At 42.2% G+C, this 24,030-nt stretch overlaps 1 protein-coding gene across 2 annotated transcripts in view; it reads left to right on the top strand.

Moving 5' to 3' along the window:
- BMPER (BMP binding endothelial regulator) overlaps positions 1-23,398 on the top strand; it is a 432,288-nt gene extending 408,890 nt beyond the window's left edge. The window contains exon 15 of one of the 2 annotated variants that reach the window (XM_063922535.1): positions 22,544-23,398. In XM_063922535.1, coding sequence (XP_063778605.1) covers positions 22,544-22,725 — 182 coding nt within the window. In that variant the 3' untranslated portion in view covers positions 22,726-23,398. The remainder of the gene's footprint in view (positions 1-22,543) is intronic. The other variant, XM_063922537.1, reaches the window with a different exon arrangement.
- Positions 23,399-24,030: the final 632 nt, after the last annotated feature.

The following is a 24,030-nucleotide window of genomic DNA, read 5'->3' as shown; positions in this document are numbered from 1 at the left end:
CTGTGTCGGCAGTCGGCAGGCAGTCCGTCCATCCATAATTGTATTATTATTATAATATATACCACCTAACCGTGGTTTTTTTTTCATTCTTTATACCGTCGTCATAGTGTCATACTAGTTGTTACGAGTATACTACTATCTCTTTATCAACCAGTGTACAGTGCGGTAGTTCACGGCTGTGGCTACCTCTGTGTCGGCAGTCGGCAGGCAGTCCGTCCATCCATAATTGTATTATTATTATAATATATACCACCTAACTGTGGTATTTTTTTTTCTTTCTTTATACCGTCGTCATAGTGTCATACTAGTTGTTACGAGTATACTACTATCTCTTTATCAACCAGTGTACAGTGCGGTAGTTCACGGCTGTGGCTACCTCTGTGTCGGCAGTCGGCAGGCAGTCCGTCCATCCATAATTGTATTATTATTATAATATATACCACCTAACCGTGGTTTTTTTTTCATTCTTTACACCGTCGTCATAGTGTCATACTAGTTGTTACGAGTATACTACTATCTCTTTATCAACCAGTGTACAGTGCGGTAGTTCACGGCTGTGGCTACCTCTGTGTCGGCAGTCGGCAGGCAGTCCGTCCATCCATAATTGTATTATTATTATAATATATACCACCTAACCGTGGTTTTTTTTTCATTCTTTATACCGTCGTCATAGTGTCATACTAGTTGTTACGAGTATACTACTATCTCTTTATCAACCAGTGTACAGTGCGGTAGTTCACGGCTGTGGCTACCTCTGTGTCGGCAGTCGGCAGGCAGTCCGTCCATCCATAATTGTATTATTATTATAATATATACCACCTAACCGTGGTTTTTTTTTCATTCTTTATACCGTCGTCATAGTGTCATACTAGTTGTTACGAGTATACTACTATCTCTTTATCAACCAGTGTACAGTGCGGTAGTTCACGGCTGTGGCTACCTCTGTGTCGGCAGTCGGCAGGCAGTCCGTCCATCCATAATTGTATTATTATTATAATATATACCACCTAACCGTGGTTTTTTTATACCACCTAACCGTGGCAGTCCGTCCATAATTGTATACTAGTATCCAATCCATCCATCTCCATTGTTTACCTGAGGTGCCTTTTAGTTCTGCCTATAAAATATGGAGAACAAAAAAGTTGAGGTTCCAAAATTAGGGAAAGATCAAGATCCACTTCCACCTCGTGCTGAAGCTGCTGCCACTAGTCATGGCCGAGACGATGAAATGCCAGCAACGTCGTCTGCCAAGGCCGATGCCCAATGTCATAGTACAGAGCATGTCAAATCCAAAACACCAAATATCAGAAAAAAAAGGACTCCAAAACCTAAAATAAAATTGTCGGAGGAGAAGCGTAAACTTGCCAATATGCCATTTACCACACGGAGTGGCAAGGAACGGCTGAGGCCCTGGCCTATGTTCATGGCTAGTGGTTCAGCTTCACATGAGGATGGAAGCACTCAGCCTCTCGCTACAAAACTGAAAAGACTCAAGCTGGCAAAAGCACCGCAAAGAACTGTGCGTTCTTTGAAATCCCAAATCCACAAGGAGAGTCCAATTGTGTCGTTTGCGATGCCTGACCTTCCCAACACTGGACGTGAAGAGCATGCGCCTTCCACTATTTGCATGCCCCCTGCAAGTGCTGGAAGGAGCACCCGCAGTCCAGTTCCTGATAGTCAGATTGAAGATGTCAGTGTTGAAGTACACCAGGATGAGGAGGATATGGGTGTTGCTGGCGCTGGGGAGGAAATTGACCAGGAGGATTCTGATGGTGAGGTGGTTTGTTTAAGTCAGGCACCCGGGGAGACACCTGTTGTCCGTGGGAGGAATATGGCCGTTGACATGCCAGGTGAAAATACCAAAAAAATCAGCTCTTCGGTGTGGAGGTATTTCACCAGAAATGCGGACAACAGGTGTCAAGCCGTGTGTTCCCTTTGTCAAGCTGTAATAAGTAGGGGTAAGGACGTTAACCACCTCGGAACATCCTCCCTTATACGTCACCTGCAGCGCATTCATAATAAGTCAGTGACAAGTTCAAAAACTTTGGGTGACAGCGGAAGCAGTCCACTGACCAGTAAATCCCTTCCTCTTGTAACCAAGCTCACGCAAACCACCCCACCAACTCCCTCAGTGTCAATTTCCTCCTTCCCCAGGAATGCCAATAGTCCTGCAGGCCATGTCACTGGCAAGTCTGACGAGTCCTCTCCTGCCTGGGATTCCTCCGATGCATCCTTGCGTGTAACGCCTACTGCTGCTGGCGCTGCTGTTGTTGCCGCTGGGAGTCGATGGTCATCCCAGAGGGGAAGTCGTAAGCCCACTTGTACTACTTCCAGTAAGCAATTGACTGTTCAACAGTCCTTTGCGAGGAAGATGAAATATCACAGCAGTCATCCTACTGCAAAGCGGATAACTGAGTCCTTGACAACTATGTTGGTGTTAGACGTGCGTCCGGTATCCGCCGTTAGTTCACAGGGAACTAGACAATTTATTGAGGCAGTGTGCCCCCGTTACCAAATACCATCTAGGTTCCACTTCTCTAGGCAGGCGATACCGAGAATGTACACGGACGTCAGAAAAAGACTCACCAGTGTCCTAAAAAATGCAGTTGTACCCAATGTCCACTTAACCACGGACATGTGGACAAGTGGAGCAGGGCAGGGTCAGGACTATATGACTGTGACAGCCCACTGGGTAGATGTATGGACTCCCGCCGCAAGAACAGCAGCGGCGGCACCAGTAGCAGCATCTCGCAAACGCCAACTCTTTCCTAGGCAGGCTACGCTTTGTATCACCGCTTTCCAGAATATGCACACAGCTGAAAACCTCTTACGGCAACTGAGGAAGATCATCGCGGAATGGCTTACCCCAATTGGACTCTCCTGTGGATTTGTGGCATCGGACAACGCCAGCAATATTGTGTGTGCATTAAATATGGGCAAATTCCAGCACGTCCCATGTTTTGCACATACCTTGAATTTGGTGGTGCAGAATTTTTTAAAAAACGACAGGGGCGTGCAAGAGATGCTGTCGGTGGCCAGAAAAATTGCGGGACACTTTCGGCGTACAGGCACCACGTACAGAAGACTGGAGCACCACCAAAAACTACTGAACCTGCCCTGCCATCATCTGAAGCAAGAAGTGGTAACGAGGTGGAATTCAACCCTCTATATGCTTCAGAGGTTGGAGGAGCAGCAAAAGGCCATTCAAGCCTATACAATTGAGCACGATATAGGAGATGGAATGCACCTGTCTCAAGTGCAGTGGAGAATGATTTCAACGTTGTGCAAGGTTCTGATGCCCTTTGAACTTGCCACACGTGAAGTCAGTTCAGACACTGCCAGCCTGAGTCAGGTCATTCCCCTCATCAGGCTTTTGCAGAAGAAGCTGGAGGCATTGAAGAAGGAGCTAACACGGAGCGATTCCGCTAGGCATGTGGGACTTGTGGATGCAGCCCTTAATTCGCTTAACAAGGATTCACGGGTGGTCAATCTGTTGAAATCAGAGCACTACATTTTGGCCACCGTGCTCGATCCTAGATTTAAAGCCTACCTTGGATCTCTCTTTCCGGCAGACACAGGTCTGCTGGGGTTGAAAGACCTGCTGGTGACAAAATTGTCAAGTCAAGCGGAACGCGACCTGTCAACATCTCCTCCTTCACATTCTCCCGCAACTGGGGGTGCGAGGAAAAGGCTCAGAATTCCGAGCCCACCCGCTGGCGGTGATGCAGGGCAGTCTGGAGCGACTGCTGATGCTGACATCTGGTCCGGACTGAAGGACCTGACAACGATTACGGACATGTCGTCTACTGTCACTGCATATGATTCTCTCAACATTGATAGAATGGTGGAGGATTATATGAGTGACCGCATCCAAGTAGGCACGTCACACAGTCCGTACTTATACTGGCAGGAAAAAGAGGCAATTTGGAGGCCCTTGCACAAACTGGCTTTATTCTACCTAAGTTGCCCTCCCACAAGTGTGTACTCCGAAAGAGTGTTTAGTGCCGCCGCTCACCTTGTCAGCAATCGGCGTACGAGGTTACATCCAGAAAATGTGGAGAAGATGATGTTCATTAAAATGAATTATAATCAATTCCTCCGCGGAGACATTGACCAGCAGCAATTGCCTCCACAAAGTACACAGGGAGCTGAGATGGTGGATTCCAGTGGGGACGAATTGATAATCTGTGAGGAGGGGGATGTACACGGTGATATATCGGAGGGTGAAGATGAGGTGGACATCTTGCCTCTGTAGAGCCAGTTTGTGCAAGGAGAGATTAATTGCTTCTTTTTTGGGGGGGTCCAAACCAACCCGTCATATCAGTCACAGTCGTGTGGCAGACCCTGTCACTGAAATGATGGGTTGGTTAAAGTGTGCATGTCCTGTTTTGTTTATACAACATAAGGGTGGGTGGGAGGGCCCAAGGATAATTCCATCTTGCACCTCTTTTTTCTTTTCTTTTTCTTTGCATCATGTGCTGATTGGGGAGGTTTTTTTGGAAGGGACATCCTGCGTGACACTGCAGTGCCACTCCTAGATGGGCCCGGTGTTTGTGTCGGCCACTAGGGTCGCTAATCTTACTCACACAGCTACCTCATTGCGCCTCTTTTTTTCTTTGCGTCATGTGCTGTTTGGGGAGGGTTTTTTGGAAGGGACATCCTGCGTGACACTGCAGTGCCACTCCTAGATGGGCCCGGTGTTTGTGTCGGCCACTAGGGTCGCTTATCTTACTCACACAGCGACCTCGGTGCAAATTTTAGGACTAAAAATAATATTGTGAGGTGTGATGTGTTCAGAATAGGCTGAAAATGAGTGTAAATTATGTTTTTTGAGGTTAATAATACTTTGGGATCAAAATTACCCCCAAATTCTATGATTTAAGCTGTTTTTTAGGGTTTTTTGAAAAAAACACCCGAATCCAAAACACACCCGAATCCGACAAAAAAAATTCGGTGAGGTTTTGCCAAAACGCGGTCGAACCCAAAACACGGCCGCGGAACCGAACCCAAAACCAAAACACAAAACCCGAAAAATTTCCGGCGCTCATCTCTAGTTTAGACTTGATAAAAGGGGTAATTTGCAAAAGTAATATGTCACAAAGTCCAATGATATTCTGCGGGTGCCGATGCACAAAGCATCCTAGTCATTACACAGGGTATACCCGGTGTCATATAAGTGGGCCTGGCACTACCCGTGACGAGCCAAAGTGAAAAGTGTGAATAGAGCATATAGAAACCCTCCCTGGATAGAAAAACTGCCGACTTTCCTACTTTGCCACTTCTGCATTCCACGGCAGCTCACACCTGAGAGCTCAGCAGAAGAAAATAACCCTACCCCTTAGGGCGAGCATTAAGTCAAGGTATACAAATAATACCTTATCATTTAGAGATCCTGTATATCATAAATGTCACATTGGGACTGATTCAAAACTGCACGCAATGCCGATGTTCACGTAGTTGAGCGCTTTTTGCAACTGCGCATAAGAGAAAACCCCTAAAAACTCCTTCTGCGCATGCGGTACATAGAATATACACACAAAGGCTTTATTGCAATCGAGACTCACAGTATAAGTAATGTTGTGGAAATCTTCAGGGCCCTCCTCGGCAGTAACTGGCAGGTATATAGTAATGAACGCAAAACTGGTCCGTTTAATGGGCATGTAATGGGAGTGTTGGGGTGTTCCAGTGAAAGTGGTTGCATACTGTCATACACAGACACACAGAGCAAGATGCCGTGCGGGATGCCAGACGAACTCGGATATTTTTTTAAAGGTGCAATCATGTACATATCTAAACCATGCCTTGTACATAATTGTCCCTTTAAAAAAATTTCTGAGTTTGGCCGGCATCCCGTAAAGCCGCCGAACTCGGACTCCATTACATCCCGCCCACAGCCTCAGACATAGAAGCATGTAAACAAATGGAGAAACTGTACATAATTGTCCCTTTAAAAAAAATTCTGAGTTTGGCCGGCATCCCGCAAAGCCGCCGAACTCGGACTCCATTACATCCCACCCACAGCCTCAGACATAGAAGCATGTAAACAAATGGAGAAACTGCACATGCCATAGGGCTAGTGCAAGGTTCAACCAATAGTGGTGTCTAATCAGTATTACTTCACTTACTTACTAGCATTTGAAGGGAGGGTGTCTGACGTCAATTCTGGTCCCGGACAGGCTGAAGTGATCGCAGCGGCTGAGTAAGTCCTGGGCTGCGCAGAGACTGCACAAAATCAGTTTGTGGAGCTCTGCTACACATCAGTCGCACACTTGCACAGCAATAATACCCTCCCCCCTGTAGGCAGCGACTATCCGATCTCAGGGCCGCAAAAATTGCTGCCTAGCGATCAGATCTGAATTACCACCATGGACGCAAGGACTGGATACAAGGGAAAACTTTGTAGTAGCATTTGTATAAAGTCACAGACAGGCGACCTCTGACAGACTCAGCTGTGGGCACTTCTGAATTAGGCCCTTAATTTAAATGAATCCCATTTCCAGTTCCAGAATGTTTTATTAATGACTGGTATAAATGTTAACAAAATTAAGATAATAAGGCTGTATTGAATAACCAACAAATGAAAGGCTGATACATTTAAAAATAAATCATGATATATTTGTTTGAATACAAAAGTGTAAACCCTATTCCTTAATATGCTCTTTACAATAAAATTACTACGGTATCAAAATGAAATACTGCAGATGTGCCAAAAAGATTTGATCCCTATCCAAACCACCTGCTCTGTAATATTTATTAAATCTGTTCATGTTCGGTAAAGTAAATGCACCAATTTATTTACATGCATAACAATATTGTATAAATAAAAATAAAGGAACAGTTACTATTTGAAAAATAGGCATTATTCTCCTTTACAGTTTAATTACTATATCTCTCTTTTACCACTAGAGGGCAGAAGGTAGTTATAAAACATCGAATTTAGTAAATTTAGTGATGCACAGTTCTATGTACTACAGTACAGACATTATTAGTCTATAGTATACTTTAGTTCCATCTATGCTGGGTTTTTGTTTTTCTTTATCCGATATACAGTACATCTGTTGTAATTAATTAATTAATTAATATCTGTTCTATCACAGAGGATGCTGTGCCGCATTAGGTGCCAAGTAAAAAGAAGCCAACCACATAACAGAAACCTATTGCTGATATTCTATTATCCTTTGCAAAACAAAAAGGAAAATAACCAATTGTATATAAAGCATCTATCAAATTGTTTTTTAAGAGAACAGCTATAAACAGACAAGCAAAGAATATTTAAAATAAATAATGCAATTCTCTCTTAACACTTTGGGGGAAATTTACTAAAGGTTGATTTTAATCAATTTAATAATCTCAATCGATGTTGGGTTTCAATAGCTGAAACACATTTGCAAACAGGCAATTTTTTAAATATATATTTTTTAATATAAATAAATGTGTGTTTTGGTCCTGGAAGTACATCGATTTTGATCGATTTTCAATTGTGCAAATAATAGATTTATACAGTGTGAAATCTGGGAATAAGTGTTTTCTGGTAGGGCCAATACAGTACAGATACTTCATTTGCCCATTTATTACACAATTAATATGGTATTAAATATATATAGGTAGCATGGGTACATGCCACTAGGAGGAATGCTTCCAAGAGATCATTTTTTTTGTTGCACCCATAGCCTCTTGAGACTAATTCAGATTTAAGAGAAAAATGAGAAAAATCATTTGGGCTAATTTTCACCTTGGCAAAATCATGTTGCATTGCAGGTGGGGCGGAGTTTAAATGAATAGAGGAATTTAGATCTGGGAGGGGCGTGTCTTTGCTGAAATCTAAAAGTCAGTGTAAAAGAAAGCTGTCCAGTATTTGTGGGTCTCATGAATAAGCAGCCAGTATTTACCCTGCTTGAAAAACAGAAAATATGCACTGCAACATGATTTGTCCAAGTGCAAAGTTCTGCCCTTTTGTTTTGCTCTCATCTCTTAATCACCACCCTTATGTCTATAAAGGGTGCTAATGCTATTCATATGGAAAATTGTTACTATTTACAGTACTTAGCTCCAACCTAACCCTACCAAGCAAAACCCCAATGCAAGCATAACCCCAGGGTGAAAATGAATAAACCTAACCCTAACTGTATCACATATGACAAAAGAATTTTCCTCAATAATATTAAAATTGATTGTATTTTTTTTCATAATTATACTAAATGATGTTGAACATATTAAATGGCAAGGTATTTGTCTCAGGTATGAAAACAGCCATACTTAGGATCCCGTATACAGCTGGTGAAACGGGACTTATGGAAAGAGTGGTATACTTACTGTATTTATGGCTTTAAGCTTAAAAATGAAATGATCATCTAAATTGCTCAGAATGATACACATGTGGCTTTTAATACCTAGAAGTCAAGTCTGTTCCAATGAAAGGTGGGGGTGAATGGTAAATGAGGCATAGAATGGTAAATGTACATTTGGGAGTACTAATTTTCAGGTACGGAATCTTTCTATGAAAACTAGAGATGAGCGGGTTCGGATCCCTGAGATTCGAACCATACCGAACCTCCCTACCCGAGTCTGGATCCGAGTCAGGCTCGGGTTTTCCCGCCTGACTCAGAAACCAGAACGAGGCAAAATGTCATCATCCTGCTGTTGGATTCTCGCAGGATTTGGATTCCATATAAGGAGCTGCGCGTCGCGGCCATTTTCACTCCAGTCTCGGAGAGTGTATTGAGAGGACGTGTCCTCAGTGTCTGTGTGGGGGCAGGAAAGTGGGGTGGCGAGTCTTGTGCTGTGTTGTGCTGCTCAGTCCAGTCCAGTGTAGACAGTGTATTGTGCTGCATCAGTCCAGCCAGTCACAGTGTTGGTGTCCTCTGCTGCTATATGTCCCCAGTGCTGCTGGCTGCTGTATAAGTCCCTTGCAGTTTTGCTGTGTTGTCTTGCATCAGACCAGGGGTAGTGTCTCTCTTGTGCAGCATCAGTCCAGTGACCAGTCACAGTGGTGGTGTCCTCAGCTGCCATTTATCCAGTGTAGCTGTATAAGTTCCTTTCAGTGATGCTGTGTTGTCCTGCATTAGACCAGGGTAAGTGTCTTGTGCAGCATCAGTCCAGTGACCAGTCACAGTGGTGGTGTCCTCTGCTGCCATATATCCAGTGTAGCTGTATAAGTCCCTTACAGTGTTGTTGTGTTTTGCTGCATCAAACCAGTGGTAGTGTCCTGGCCATCAGTCATTCAAGTGACGAGGCAGTCACAGTGGTATACGCTGCCTCTGCTATATGTCCGCTGCTGCCATATAATAATAATAACAACAGCAAAAAGTCCCTTACAGTGTTACTGGGTTGTCATGCATCAGACCAGTGGTAGTGTCCTGGCCATCAGTCATTGCAGTGACCAGGCAGTCACAGTGGTATACGCTGCTGCTATATATCCACTGCTGCCATATAATAATAATAATAATAACAACAACAAGTCCCTTACAGTGTTGCTGTGTTGTGCTGCATCAGACCAGTGGTAGTGTCCTGGCCATCAGTCATTCCAGTGATAAGGCAGTCACAGTGGTATATGCTGCTGCTATATGTCCACTGCTGCCATATCATAATAATAACAATAACAACAACAACAACAACAACAACAAGTCCCTTACAGTGTTGTTGTGTTGTGCTGCATCAGACCAGTGGTAGTGTCCTGGCCATCAGTCATTCCAGTGATAAGGCAGTCACAGTGGTATATGCTGCTGCTATATGTCCACTGCTGCCATATCATAATAATAACAATAACAACAACAACAACAACAACAACAACAAGTCCCTTACAGTGTTGTTGTGTTGTGCTGCATCAGACAAGTGGTAGTGCCATCAGTCATTCCAGTGACGAGGCAGTCACAGTGGTATACGCTGCTGCTATATGTCCACTGCTGCCGTATAATAATAATAATAATAATAATAATAACAACAACAAGTCCCTTACAGTGTTGTTATGTTGTGCTGCATCAGACCAGTGGTAGTGTCCTGGCCATCAGTCATTCCAGTGATGAGGCAGTCGCAGTGGTATACGCTGCTGCTATATGTCCACTGCTGCCATATAATAATAATAACAACAAGTCCCTTACAGTGTTGCTGTGTTGTGCTGCATCAGACCAGTGGTAGTGTCCTGGCCATCAGTCATTCCAGTGACCAGGCAGGCACAGTGGTATACGCTGCTGCTATGTGTCCACTGCTGCCATATAATAATAATAACAACAACAACAACAAGTCCCTTACAGTGTTGCTGTGTTGTGCTGCATCAGACTAGTGGTAGTGTCCTGGCCATCAGTCATTCCAGTGACGAGGCAGTCACAGTGGTATACGCTGCTGCTATATGACCACTGCTGCCGTATTATAATAATAATAATAATAATAACAACAACAAGTCCTTTACAGTGTTGCTGTGTTGTGCTGCATCAGACCAGTGTTAATGTCCTTGCCATCAGTCATTCCAGTGACCAGGCAGCCACAGTGGTATACACTGCTGCTATATGTCCACTGTTGCCATATAATAATAATAATGACAACAAGTCCCTTACAGTGTTGCTGTGTGTGCTGTATCAGACCAGTGGTAGTGTCCTGCCCATCATTCATTCCAGTCATTCCTGTGCCACATATTGTCTTATATAACTCCCAAAAAATAATGGAGAACAAAAATTTGGAGGGTAAAATAGGGAAAGATTAAGAACCACTTCCTCCTAGTGCTGAAGCTGCTGCCACTAGCCTTGGCATAGACTATGAAATGCCATCAACGTCGTCTGTCAAGGCCGATGCCCAATGTGATAGTAGAAGGCATGTAAAATCCAAAAAGCCAAAGTTCAGTAAAAAGATCCAAAAACTTGCCAATATGCCATTTACGACACGGAGTGGCAAGGAACGGCTGAGGCCCTGACCTATGTTCATGGCAAGTGGTTAAGCTTCACATGACGATGGAAGCCCTCATCCTCCCGCTAGAAAAATGAAAAGAGTTAAGGCCCATATAGACGGGCCGATGCAGGAGAGATGTGTGCTGAGCGAACTGCTCAGCACACATCTCTCCCGCCACTCAGCACAGCGCGATCTGTGCTGAGCATGCGGGGGGAGACAGGGGGGTCGCTCATTTCACCCAGCGGGTGAAGTGAGCGACCCGCTAGATTGGCCTGCTTGCAGGCCAATCTAGCAGCAGCGATAGCGATGTGCGGGGCCGCGCATCGCTATCGCTGAGGGGGCTACACACGGAGTGATCATGCTGAAATTCTAAGCAATCTAGTCAGATTGCTTAGACTATCGCTCCGTGAGTACCCCTCTTTAAGCTGAAATGAACACAGATAAGAACTGTGCGTTCCGAGATGGTATCACAAATTCCCCAAGGAGAGTCCAAGTGTGTCGGCGGTTGCGATGCCTGACCTTCCCAACACTGGATGGGAAGAGGTGACTCCTTCCACCATTTGCACGCCCCCTGCAAGTGCTGGAAGGAGCACCCACAGTCCAGTTCCTGATATTGAAATTGAAGATGTCACTGTTGAAATACACCTGGATGAGGATATGGGTGTTGCTGGTGCTGATGAGGAAGTTGACGATGCGTATTCTGATGGTGATGTGGTTTGTTTAAGTCAGGCATCTGGGGAGACACCTGTTGTCCATGGGATGAAGAAGCCCATTGTGATGCCTGGGCAAACTACCAAAAAAGCCACCTCTTTGGTGTGGAATTATTTCTCCACAAATCCGGACAACAGGTGTCAAGCCATGTGTTGCCTCTGTCAATCTGTAATAAGTAGGGGTAAGGATGTTAACCACCTAGGAACATCCTCCCTTATACGTCACCTGCAGCGCATTCATTATAAGTCAGTGTCAAGTTGTGAAACTTTGGGTAAGAGCCTAAGCAGTCCACTGACACCTAAATCCCTTCTTCCTCCTGTACCCAAGCTCCTGCAAGCCACACCACCAACTCCCTCAACATCAACTTCCTCCTCGATCAGGAATGTCAGTAGTCCAGAAGGCCATGTCACTGTCAAAACTGAGGAGTCCTCTCCTAACCGCGATTCCTCCGGAGGATCCTTGAGTAATACGCCTGCTGTTGCTGCCGCTGCTGCTGTTGTAGCTGCTCGGAGTTGATTGTCATCCCAGAGGGGAAGTCGGAAGACCGCTTGTACTACTTCCAGTAAGCAATTGACTTTCCAACAGTCCTTTGTGAGGAAGATTAAAATTGATAGCAATCATCCTTTTGCAAAGTGGATAACTGAGGCCTTGACAGCTATGTTGGTGTTAGACATGCGTCCGGTATCCGCTATTAGTTCAGTGGGACTTAGAGAATTTTTGGAGGTACTGTGTCCCCGGTATCAAATCCCATCTAGGTTCCACTTCTCTAGGCAGGCGATACCGAGAAAGTACACAGACGTCAGAAAAAGAGTCACCAGTGTCCTACAAAATGCAGTTGTATCCAGTGTCCACTTAACCAAGGACATGTGTACAAGTGGAACAGGGCAGACTAAGGACTATATGACAGTGATAGACCACTGGGTAGATGTATTGCCTCCCGCAGGAACAACAACAGCAGCGGCACCAGTAGCAGCATCTCACAAACGCCAACCCGTTCCTAGGCATGCTACACTATGTATCACCACTTTCTGTAAGAGGCACACAGCTGACAACCTCTTACAGAAACTGAGGAACATCATTGCAGAATGGCTTACCCCAATTGGACTCTCATGGGGATTTGTGATATCGGACAATGCCACCAATATTGTGCGTGCATTACATCTGGGCAAATTCCAGCATGTCCCATGTTTTACACATACAATTAGTTTGGTGGTGCAGACATTTTTGAAAAATGACAGGGGTGTGCAGGAGATGCTGTTGGTAGGCCGAAAAATTACGGGCCACTTTCGGCATTCTGCCACTGCATGCAAAAGACTGGAGCGCCAGCAAACACTCCTGAACCTGCCCTGCCATCAACTGAAGCAAGAGGTGGTAACAAGGTGGAATTCAACACTCTATATGCTTCAGAGGATGGAGGAGCAGCAAAAGGCCATTAAAGCCTATACATCCACCTACGATATAGGCAAAGGAGGGGTAATGCACCTTACTCAAGCGCAGTGGAGAATGATTTCCATCTTGTGCAAGGTTCTCCAACCCTTCGAACTTGCCACATGTGAAGTCAGTTCAGACACTGCCAGCTTGAGTCAGGTCATTCCCCTCATCAGGCTTTTGCAGAAGCAGCTGGAGCAATTGAAGGAGGAGCTAAGACAGAGCGATTCCGCAAACTATGTGGGACTTGTGGACAGAGCCCTTCATTCGCTTTGCCAGGATTCAAGGGTGGTCAATCTGTTGAAATCAGAGCACTACATTTTGGCCACCGTACTCGATCCTAGGTTTAAAGCCTACGTTGTATCTCTCTTTCAAGCAGACACAAGTGTGCAGAGGTGCAAAGACCTGCTGGTTAGTAAATTGTCAAGTCAAGCGGAACGTGACCCGTCAACAGCTCGTCCTTTAATTTCTCCCACCACTGGGGCTGCAAGGAGAAGGAGAAGATTTCCTAGCCCACCCGGTGGCGGTGATGCAGGGCAGTCAGGAGCGAAAGCTGACATCTGGTCCGGACTGAAGGACCTGCCAATGATTACTGAGATGTCAAATGGCACTGCATATGATTCTGTCACCATTGAAAGAATGGTGGAGAATTATTTGAGTGACAGCATCCAAGTAGGCACGGACTGTATGTATACTGGCAGGAAAAAGAGGCAATTTGGATGCCATTGCACAAACTGGCTTTATTTTACCTAAGTTGCCCCCCCTCCAGTGTGTACTCCGAAAGAGTGTTTAGTGCAGCCGATACCCTTGTCAGCTATCGGCGTAGGAGGTTACTTCCACAAAATGTGGAGAAGATGATGTTTATCAAAATGAATTATAAATTCCTTCAGGAAGACCTTTACCAGCAATTACCTCCAGAAAGTACACAGGGATCTGTGATGGTGGATTCCAGTGGGGACGAATTAATACTCTGTGAGGAGGAGGATGTACACAGTGAAAGGGGTGAGGAATCGGAGGATGAGGTCGACATCTTGCTTCTGTAGAGCCAGTTTGTGCAAGGGATATTGATTGCTTTTTTTTTTGGTGGGGGCCCAAACAAACCAGTCATTTCATCCACAGTCGTGTGGCAGACCCTGTTGCTGAAATGATTGGTTTGTTAAAGTGTGCATCTCCTGTTTATACAACATAAGGGTGGGTGGGAGGACCCAAGGACAATTCCATCTTGCACCTCTTTTTCTTCTTTGCATCATGTGCTGTTTGGGGACTAGTTTTTTTAAGTGCCATTCTGTCTGCCACTGCAGTGCCACTCCTAGATGGGCCAGGTGTTTGTGCCGCACACTTGTGTCGCTTAGCTTAGTCATACAGCTACCTCATTGCACCTCTTTTTCTTCTTTGCATCATGTGCTGTTTGGGGCCTATTCTTTAAATCTGCCATCCTGTCTGCCACTGCAGTGGCACTCCTAGATGGGCCAGGTGTTTGTGCCGCACACTTGTGTCGCTTAGCTTGGCCATCCAGCTACCTAATTGCACCTCTTTTTCTTCTTTGCATCATGTGCTGTTTGGGGACTAGTTTTTGAATAGTGCTATCTTGTCTGCAACTGCAGTGCCACTCCTAGATGAGCCAGGTGTTTGTGCCGCACACTTGTGTCGCTTAGCTTAGTCATACAGCCACCTCGGTGCAACTTTTAGGCCTAAAAACAATATTGTGAGGTGTTCAGTGTTCAGAATAGACTGGAAATGAGTGGAAATGAATGTTATTGAGGTTAATAATACCGTAGGAGCAAAATTACCCCCAAATTCTGTGATTTTAGCTGTTTTTATGTTTTTTTCAAAAATCATCCAGATCTAAAACCAAAACCAAACCCGAAAGGATGTTTTTGGCAAAACCAAGCCAAAACCAAAACACGAAAGTGGAATTAGAACCAAAACCAAAACACAAAACACGAAAAGTGCCAGCCACACATCTTTAATGAAAACCATAACAAGCTACATTTAGATTCGGTGTGAATTAGGAAGTTAGCTTGCTGGAGACATAAAGCAAAATCTATGTTAATTTGAATGTAATAATATACACACTCACAGTGAATCAAGCCCAATGGTCAGGTAAAACAAATTTCATGCAATTGCTTCTACATTGGTAGAAATATCTAGTGTTCCATAGGGCTCTGTGGTTATGATTGCCAGACATCCTTGACTGCGTGATGCTGAGAGAGGAGAGTATGGGGCAGAGTGCAGCTACTGATTGCACGCCCTTCCTCAATCATTTTAACATTGCATACATGTTCTTCCACATGGGTGGTAATGTAGCATCAACAGTCAAATTACATAGCTGCTTTCAGCTTAAATAAATGTAATGTATTCTGATTAATAAGTAGTACAAACAGGTTTGGTTTGCATTACCAGCGGTAGGGAAACCGCCGGTCACCATATCGACGGCGGGATCCCGGCTTTTAGACGGCCGGCGGGAGAGGCGAGCACATTAAAGCCCATGGCGGGCTCGCTGCGCTCACCACACATCAGGTTGTATGGCTCGCTGCGCTCGCCGTAGGTTCTTTTCCCACTCTATGGATGTATATGGGCATGCTGAATGGCGGGCTGTTCACCTTTCGGGATCCCGGCATTGGTATAGTGACAAAACATAGTATATTCTGCTTTATTTATTTACTTCTACATTACATTATATTATTCAGGCTTATTAAGCGCTTTTTCACAAAGTCAGATTAATGCAATTAAATTATTGTTAGTCATTTCGAAGAAATTCATTGTTTTTCTCTAGCTTGCCAAAATATAATTTATTGTACCAGTCCAGTTTATATATGGCAGAAAGATTACTGCAATTAATAAATACTGCTGGCTTAAGACATATCCTTTTTAATTGCAGCACAGCCTACATAGTTTTAAATAAAGCTGCAGCTTAACATATACTGTATGAGCCTCTAAATATAAAGGAATTACAAAATAGTCGAATATTATTTAAAACATTGCCATATATCAGTTAGTTTTTAGTTTTAAAGATTTTGTCTTATTTACTATAGATCATTAATAGTAGTGTGGGAAAAAGGAGTAGATGATGCTTTACACTTCAAGCAATTCTCCATCACTGAGGAGTTTTCAAAGATCCGTTAGAAGTGTGAAGATTAAAGAAAAGTCTGGCAACATGGAGAGGGCCGGCCCCGGCAAAGGCAACATAGGCACTTGCCCGGGAAGACCTAGGTCCAGGGGAGGCACCTAGCATTACCACCTGTTCTGGGTTACTGCCAGACTGTCCTGAGACCAGTTTGGTGTATAGATCTGTGGCTGGTGTTGGGACTGGGCATTGGATGGAGGAACCACTATAGCTTCTCAAATTTGGCGCTGGCTAAAAGTTAATTGTTGCTTATTGCTTATAGATCACGACTATTTGCTTTGGCTTTATTAGCCAGCATGAGCAGTGTAAAGTAAGTATGACAGTGGAGGAGGAGTATAGAATAGATATGCGAAAGACAGAAGATGCCAGGTCAAGTCAAAAAATGCCAGGGTGCCTCTGGGCTCGTGAAAATGTTCTAATACTGAGGCAAAATAGTATCCAGTGCTTGGCAAGCTGAAGAGCGGTGCTGACCCATTTGGGGAAGAGACAGCATAGAGGCTATCCCTCGTGCCCACCATAGTCAGCAGAGTGGGTGAGGTTCAAATGGAACACCCTTTCCTCATTACTACCTTAGATCACCAGGGTGTCCGTAATTAGGTCCATGACATGCAGATGGGTGGTAGGCTTGCAGGCATGGTGAGGGGCACCAGTTAAAATTTTGCCTAGGGTACCAAATTGTTCAAAGCTGGCCATGATGGAGGACATTGCAAAGAATAGGCGCTACAAGGTTTTTAATAGCACTTTTCCTAAATGTGTGAGCTAGTGAATTTCATTAAAAATATTTTCAGACCTCTTCATATCGCAGAGAGGTGTGTCAATACCAGCCAAAATGTTAATTGAAGTTCTGTTATATATTTTTTTTGTGATGCAATAAGTTATACATTATTTAAGCAGTTGTAATACATGGAAGATATTTACTTATACTTGCTGAGCATATCCACTTGCAATTGGTTTTCAATTTGTTTGATGGGATTTTTTGCCACCAGAAACCCAAAACAAATATGATGGAAATTAAAATTGTTAGGTCAGCTAGGCAGAAGATAATAGAACATGAATGGGGTAATAAATACATCTGCAGATTGGGTGACTTCTAAAGAGACGCATGCAACTGGTCAGGCCACTTGAGAGCTATATTGAGCTTTTCTTAAGGATTTTTATGGTTTGTTGTATTTGGCTATGCAATGGCATTCTTCATTGCTAGAAGGTGTTAATTTTAATTGAATTGAATAACAGCTCATGCTTAAGTGTGCCAGTGGTCCCTTTCGCCTCCTATTTTTAACAGGACTCAAAACCTTTTTTTCTCACATCTGCTTGATCGCGTATACACAGCAAACATCTGTCTACCTAAAGTCTTTACTTCCTTTTCACCACATCCGATTTTATTCTGACAGCTGAAACACAGCAGCTTGAAGAATCCTCATTACTGAAAAAATAAATAAACCACAACTGGGTGAGGCATAGCTGTGATGGATTCAATATTTCCTTTTATTTTTCTCATTCAAGTTTTCAAACACTTTTAACACATGTTATTCCACTGGCATAAAACAGCTCATCATGGCAAAATCCACAAACCAATTTATTTGTTTGTCCTGTTTGTTCCTCTGTCATTATTTGTCAACCCTACTTATATATATGTCTAGAATTAGATACACTAAGGCAGCAGTAAAACAGGTTTTAGCACAAATATGCAAAAAACAAAGCACTCTTTATTTCCACCTTTTAACATATTCAAAGTTCTTATATACATGTATTTGAATGATTAGGTGTAAGTGTTACACATCAATTTTAACGTATATATTTTTCTTTTATTATTACATTCTTATTATATTCTAATTGTAAACTGACATGAACAGGGTTTTCTTCCTTCATGTGCCTTTGTCCCCCCTCCTATTGCCAACAGTGACACTGAACCATTGGGTTCAGCCGGCAGTGCTTTGTAGGTAGGGGGGCTTACTGGGGGGCTGTTAGGATTTTGATGGGCTGGATGCCGCTGTCGGTAGACTAAATGCCGGCATCCCATCAATCAGGAAATCATACTGATCCCATGCTATCTATTGCATAATTGTCCAGCCAGATTGCAAAGTTTCCTGGTTGTATGATGTAGTCACACAGCAATGTTGACCAGGGGTCAGGAGGATGTTAAATTGAAGAAAATAAGAAAATATGTGAGGATATGTGTGAACCGTACAATAGAATTAGAATATAATAATATATGAATGTTTATGAAGGTTATGTTTGCAGTTCCATCATTGAGGTGAGTTTTCAGGGAACGCTTTAAGGTTTGGAGACAAGAGGAGAGTCTTATTGTACATGAGAGGGCATTCCACAGAGTAGGTTCAGCCCGAACGAAGTCCTGCAATCGTGAATGGGAGCGAGTAATGCATATGGAAGAGATTTGCAGATCCTGTGCAGAGCGGAGCGCTTGAGTAGGGAGATATTTTGAGATAAGATAAGAGATGTATGTTGGTGTAGTTTGGGTAAAAGCCTTATATGTAAGTAAAAGTATTTTATATTGGATACGTTAACATAAAGGCAACCAATGGAGAAACTGACAGAGAGGATCAGCAGATGATGAACATTAAGTGAGGAAGATTAGCCTTGCAGATGTATTCACAATGAATTGTAGTGGTGAGATTCTGTTTTTAATAAGACCAATAAGGAGACTATTGCAATAATCAATGCAGAGATAATGAGTGCAAGCTTGTGATATAGGGTTCATTATCAAGTTATCAACAGTGGTAGAGATATTAGGTTGGTAACTATTATTGGCCATTGGAAATATAATTAATTCTGTTTTGGTAACATTAAGTTTAAGGTGGCGAGGTGACATAAAAGATGAAATGACAGAAAGGCATTCAGTGACACAGACCGATACCAATGGTGACAAATCTGTGTGGGGGGGTAGGTATGCTTGAGTCTCATCCATGTACAGATGATACTGAAATCCAAAGGAGCTGATTAGTTTGCCAAGAGAAAAGGTATAAATTGAGAAAAGCAGAGGGCTTAAGACTGAGCCTTGCGGTACTCCAACTGATATAGGTAGCGAAGAGGAGATGAAATCAGAGAAGCGAATACTGAAAGAGTGATCATATAGGTAGGATGAAAACCAATAAAGGGCTGTGTCTTGTAGACCTAGGGATTGTAGTGTTTGTATAAGAAGAGAGTGGTCAACAGTGTCAACAGCAGCTGAGAGTTCTAGAAGAATAAGACGGGAGTAATGGACTTTAGGCTTAGCAGTGATCAGATTATTCACTACTTTAGTCAGTGCTGTCTCTGTGGAATGTTGGGAATGAAAGCCTGACTGAAGAAGGTCCAATAAGTTTTGTGAGTTATATATACGAGGAGGATGATGATGATGATGATGATTACACCAATACAATATTTATGTTAAATCAGGTTACTACTGAATTTGAAAAATACACAATGCTATTAGTTTTAACATTCTTTAAGAAAATTTTATTAGAAGTAATTTTAGGGATCCATGATGGTGTCATGTAAGTTAGGGGATCCAAATGGGGAAGACTTATCTGACTAATGTGTGTCTGTCATTTATTAGGGTGTGAAAGGTATAATATTATCAGTGTTACTCTCCATGTTAACATAGACATGTAGAAGCCTTTGAATATCAGCAACAATAAGTGAACTTGTATACCTATTGAATATGAATGATGTCAGAGATCTTCCATTCTGTCTTTCTAATAGAGTTATGTTCTAATAGATGAAATGGCATAGCTATTTTAAATTGTGATAAAGGGGTATGTTTATCATAAATGCCCTATTAAATGTCATCTATCACCAATGTTTGCAGCGACAAGAGTTATTTCCTATGGGGGAAAGCTCCCCCGAGACATTGAATTCTCGCATCCAGTATGCTGTGACAGTGAAGTGTTTACACTTAAGTAATAGCTTTCAATTTCACAGTAATTATATATTTTGACCTGACCTTGCCACTGCACATACACGGCAATCAGGCCATACATACAAAAATAAAGATCATTGAGAAGAGGGAGGAGCATTCAACCTACAGAGTACGGATCAGGAGATCCCTTTCCGGACAGTTTTTCCCACGGTATAAACAGCCTAATATCTGCAGATGGTGTTAGCTACTGTAAACAAACCTCATAAAGCAAAGCTTATTAAATTGTAAAGCGCAAAGGAATTTGCTGAGCTATATAAGAAACTGTTAATAAATAAATAAATAGCCCCAAATTGCTGTATCCATAGAGAAATATGGAGATGGCTGTAGTGATTGAAACTTTAGTAAACTCTAGAGATATCCATGATATGTATCCCTGCCATTACTGTGTTAATAAACAGCAAATATAGTTGGATCATAATATTTCAATGACAGCTATTTTCTCTGGATTTATGACACTGTTTAATAAATAGGCCAATTGTAAAACTACGTGGCTGTGAGACAAAGCATTTTTTCTGTTTACGAACTAAATGACAGTGTCTGCGTAAATAAAACATTTATGACATTGTAAAAGTAAACTACACAAAGTTAGCGTTACATCATTGCAGCCTCTGCCCTAAGTAAATCACACGTTCACAATGTTTCATTTGCTTTGGCCATTTTGTAAGTTAACCTCTTGCAGCTACTTCAACTGTTCTGCCTTTCCCTATGGATCTCCTGTGCTCTTTGGCAGAATGCCCAAGTAACAATTTATTCTTTATGATGCCCTGGTGGCTTTTAAATTTAAGAAACAAGAATATTCAAAACATGTTGACATAGATGCATTTTATTGCTCAGAATTTATATAATCTCACCAAGCAAGTTATTGTTGCAAGGTTTGTTTTTTTCCATAAGCTTATTGATGGTATCATAAGCCTATATATAAACCTGGCATTTATCTTACATATAAGACTTGTAAAACAAATGATACTTTGAACTTGAATAAATTTGCTTTGGTTAATGTTAAAATTGATAATAATTAAAAACAATGGACTCTCTTGTGCAAACACCACAAAATTAAACATTTCTGTTTTGTGTAATTATAATGTTGAGACGTAATGTGGGATACTAATAGGAATAATAGACTACATTAGACAATCTTTAAACAGCAAAATATTTTATTTAAGTGGATATTTGGGCAAATAACAACTGAAACACGTGAAAAGGAGGCGTGGACGTCATGTTGAATCATGCACACACCATGTGAGTAAAGTATACAAAAAAGTCACCACTGGGTTCCAAAGCGCTATATTCGGTAAATGTAATTCTGTGATCCTTCCTTATTTGTGGATTAAATCTTTTATTCCACTAGCTTGAGCGTTTTTCTCTCTTTTATGTATTGTGCATTGAGGAGTATAGAATGAGAGACAAAGAGACCAAAGTATGCAGTGGGCATGATCAATTTTATGAAATCCTGGTCAGTCTACAAGATTGAGTAGACCTATATATCGGGTACGGGCCCCACAATACATGCCACAATCATTTGAACTAGTTTCATCACAGTATTACAATATTGTGTGTTTTTTTCCTTCTCTTTGACTGTTATCCACTGATGTAACTGTGACCAAGAGAGACGCTGCTGAAGGATCACAGAATTACATTTACCTAATATAGCGCTTTGTGACCCAGTAGTGATTTTTTATATACTGGTTTAACTTTTGGATGTTAGCTGACACCATTCATTTATTAGGACTTTAAGCTGTTTAGGGTGCACTTGACTTTTGTATTGTTTGTATCATGTGAGAAATGCCTGGTTTCTCAGGGGCATGGCTGGTGCTTCCAAAGTGCTATGCTGCTCTCATCTACCCTTCCCTATGAGCTCATTTGATACAGAGTACAGAAGTGTCCACATACAATGTGGCTTTAGTCACACCAAACCTGGTCCTGGGTGATATGGCCACACCAAGCTCCTTTCTCTCTCAAAGTGTGCATACATAGAACAACTGAAATTGACAAAACTACTTTGCTAGATTACATGGATCAAGCTGATATGCAGCACTTGTACATCTGCATGCAGATGAGTCTGAATCTGTACACAAAGTGCTACGGTGCTGAGGTCACTGCTTCATCTCACCCAAGGTTCCGTTCATCTATGACTTTGTACGTGTGTAAAACTAATTCTTGTACAGTTAAAGTTGCAGCCCAGCATCTTTAGTACACCATGAGTGGTGTTTGACTGGGTCTGTAAAGCAAGTTAGATGCACAATTGATAGAAAAAGACGGTATGCTACACCTCTCAAGGCGGCTCAAATGTTGGGAGACTCGCGCTGTGTGACATATTGATGCTAGATTTTTAAAGACACATCTGTAGTTTAGAATATTGCATTTATACCCTGAAATGCATTAACATGCATTAAGTCAATGTTTACTGTAGAGAATACTTGCTAGATCTTCCTGAATCTGTGAAAATGGTATGTTAATAGTAGCATTTTGTTTTCTTCCAGCAATCCAATGTAAACATGGAGCAGTATATGACACCTGTGGTCCAGGATGCCTTAAGACATGTGAAAACTGGAATGAAATTGGTCCGTGCAGTAGACCTTGTGTGGCTGGCTGTCACTGCCCTGCTAATTTAGTACTTCACAGAGGAAAATGCATCAAACCAGCTCTCTGTCCACAGCGGTGACACAAATCTTTCATCAAGAACTCTTAAATGCTGATGGGTTTTTTTTTTCAAAGCTCTCAGCCAATGAAGGACTCGACTGTTTGAACACAGAACTTGTAAAATTATTAAATGCCGACACATTCACACACAGAAACAAGCAACTAATATAAATATGATATATATATATATAAATATAAATACAAAATTATACATCATTTATATAAGCAAAGAAAGACAATTTATTATATGTATATTTTTTGCTATAAGGTTTATGTATTATTTTTTAGGTTTTTATCCTTTAAACTATTTGAACAATTGTATAAATAAAACAGATGTTTCTAATTTAATATGGTGGCACAGGAAAGTGTTCTAACTGGCTTTGCCATTTCTAAAGCTCTACATTTTTTTTTACAAAAATACTTTTTGTGGCAGAAACCTTTGCCAAAATGGATTTATTTCAACATTCAGATTGAATTTACAGCTGAACTTGAAACATGCACCACTGGAAACAGAAGATTTGCTTCGGACGCGTTGATAGAAGAAAGTAAAGTAAACAATTTATCAGCTGGCTGCTGGTTGGTGACAGAATCTAATGACCCTGCGCTACAGTATGAAGCTGCTTTTTGCAGCCTATAAGTAATGGAATATCATTTTTAAGAAGATAAGGTATTTGGTATCCAAAACTCGCATTAAGATGGATTAAAGATTCACAAAACCTCAAAATTGATTTTTTCTTAGATATATGTATAATGAAGGTTTAATATAATTTAGGTGTATAATGAAGGTTTAATTATAATATTGATAATGTAATAATATAATCAATATACGTATATCCCACTGCAGTAATTTATTACTGCCCTACTTCAAACAGCTAAAGCTCATACCACATCTTTAGGGGTCTACTACGATTGGCAGGCTGTCGGGATCCCGGCGCCACGATCCCGCCTTCCGAAATGCCGGCAGTGGGGTGAGCGCAAAAGAGTCCACGCACACCACACTATTTATCCTCCCTCCAGGGGTGTCGTGGACACCCCAAGAGGGAGGATATTTGTCGGTATACCGGATGTCGGGATCCTAGCATCGGTATGCTGAGCGCTGGGATCCCGACAGCCGGAATATCGAGTGCCTCCCCATCTTTAGGACAGACGTTCTGATGGATCTGATATAGAAATGAAAAGCCTTTTTTTTAGTTTATTAAATAGACCCCCATGTCTTATATACATTTGACAGCTAATGATGACGAGTCCAAAATACTAGTGTTGACATATTCAGTTAAGTACTATGTAAAAACAAATATTTCATGAAAACTGTTCATATCAGTTATAA

This window comes from Pseudophryne corroboree, chromosome 5 (genome assembly GCF_028390025.1).
Source record: "Pseudophryne corroboree isolate aPseCor3 chromosome 5, aPseCor3.hap2, whole genome shotgun sequence".
In the NCBI taxonomy this organism is placed as follows: Eukaryota; Metazoa; Chordata; class Amphibia; order Anura; family Myobatrachidae; genus Pseudophryne; species Pseudophryne corroboree.
The sequence above is the reverse complement of the archived record's forward strand: the minus strand, read 5'-3'. Positions and strand labels throughout refer to the sequence as shown.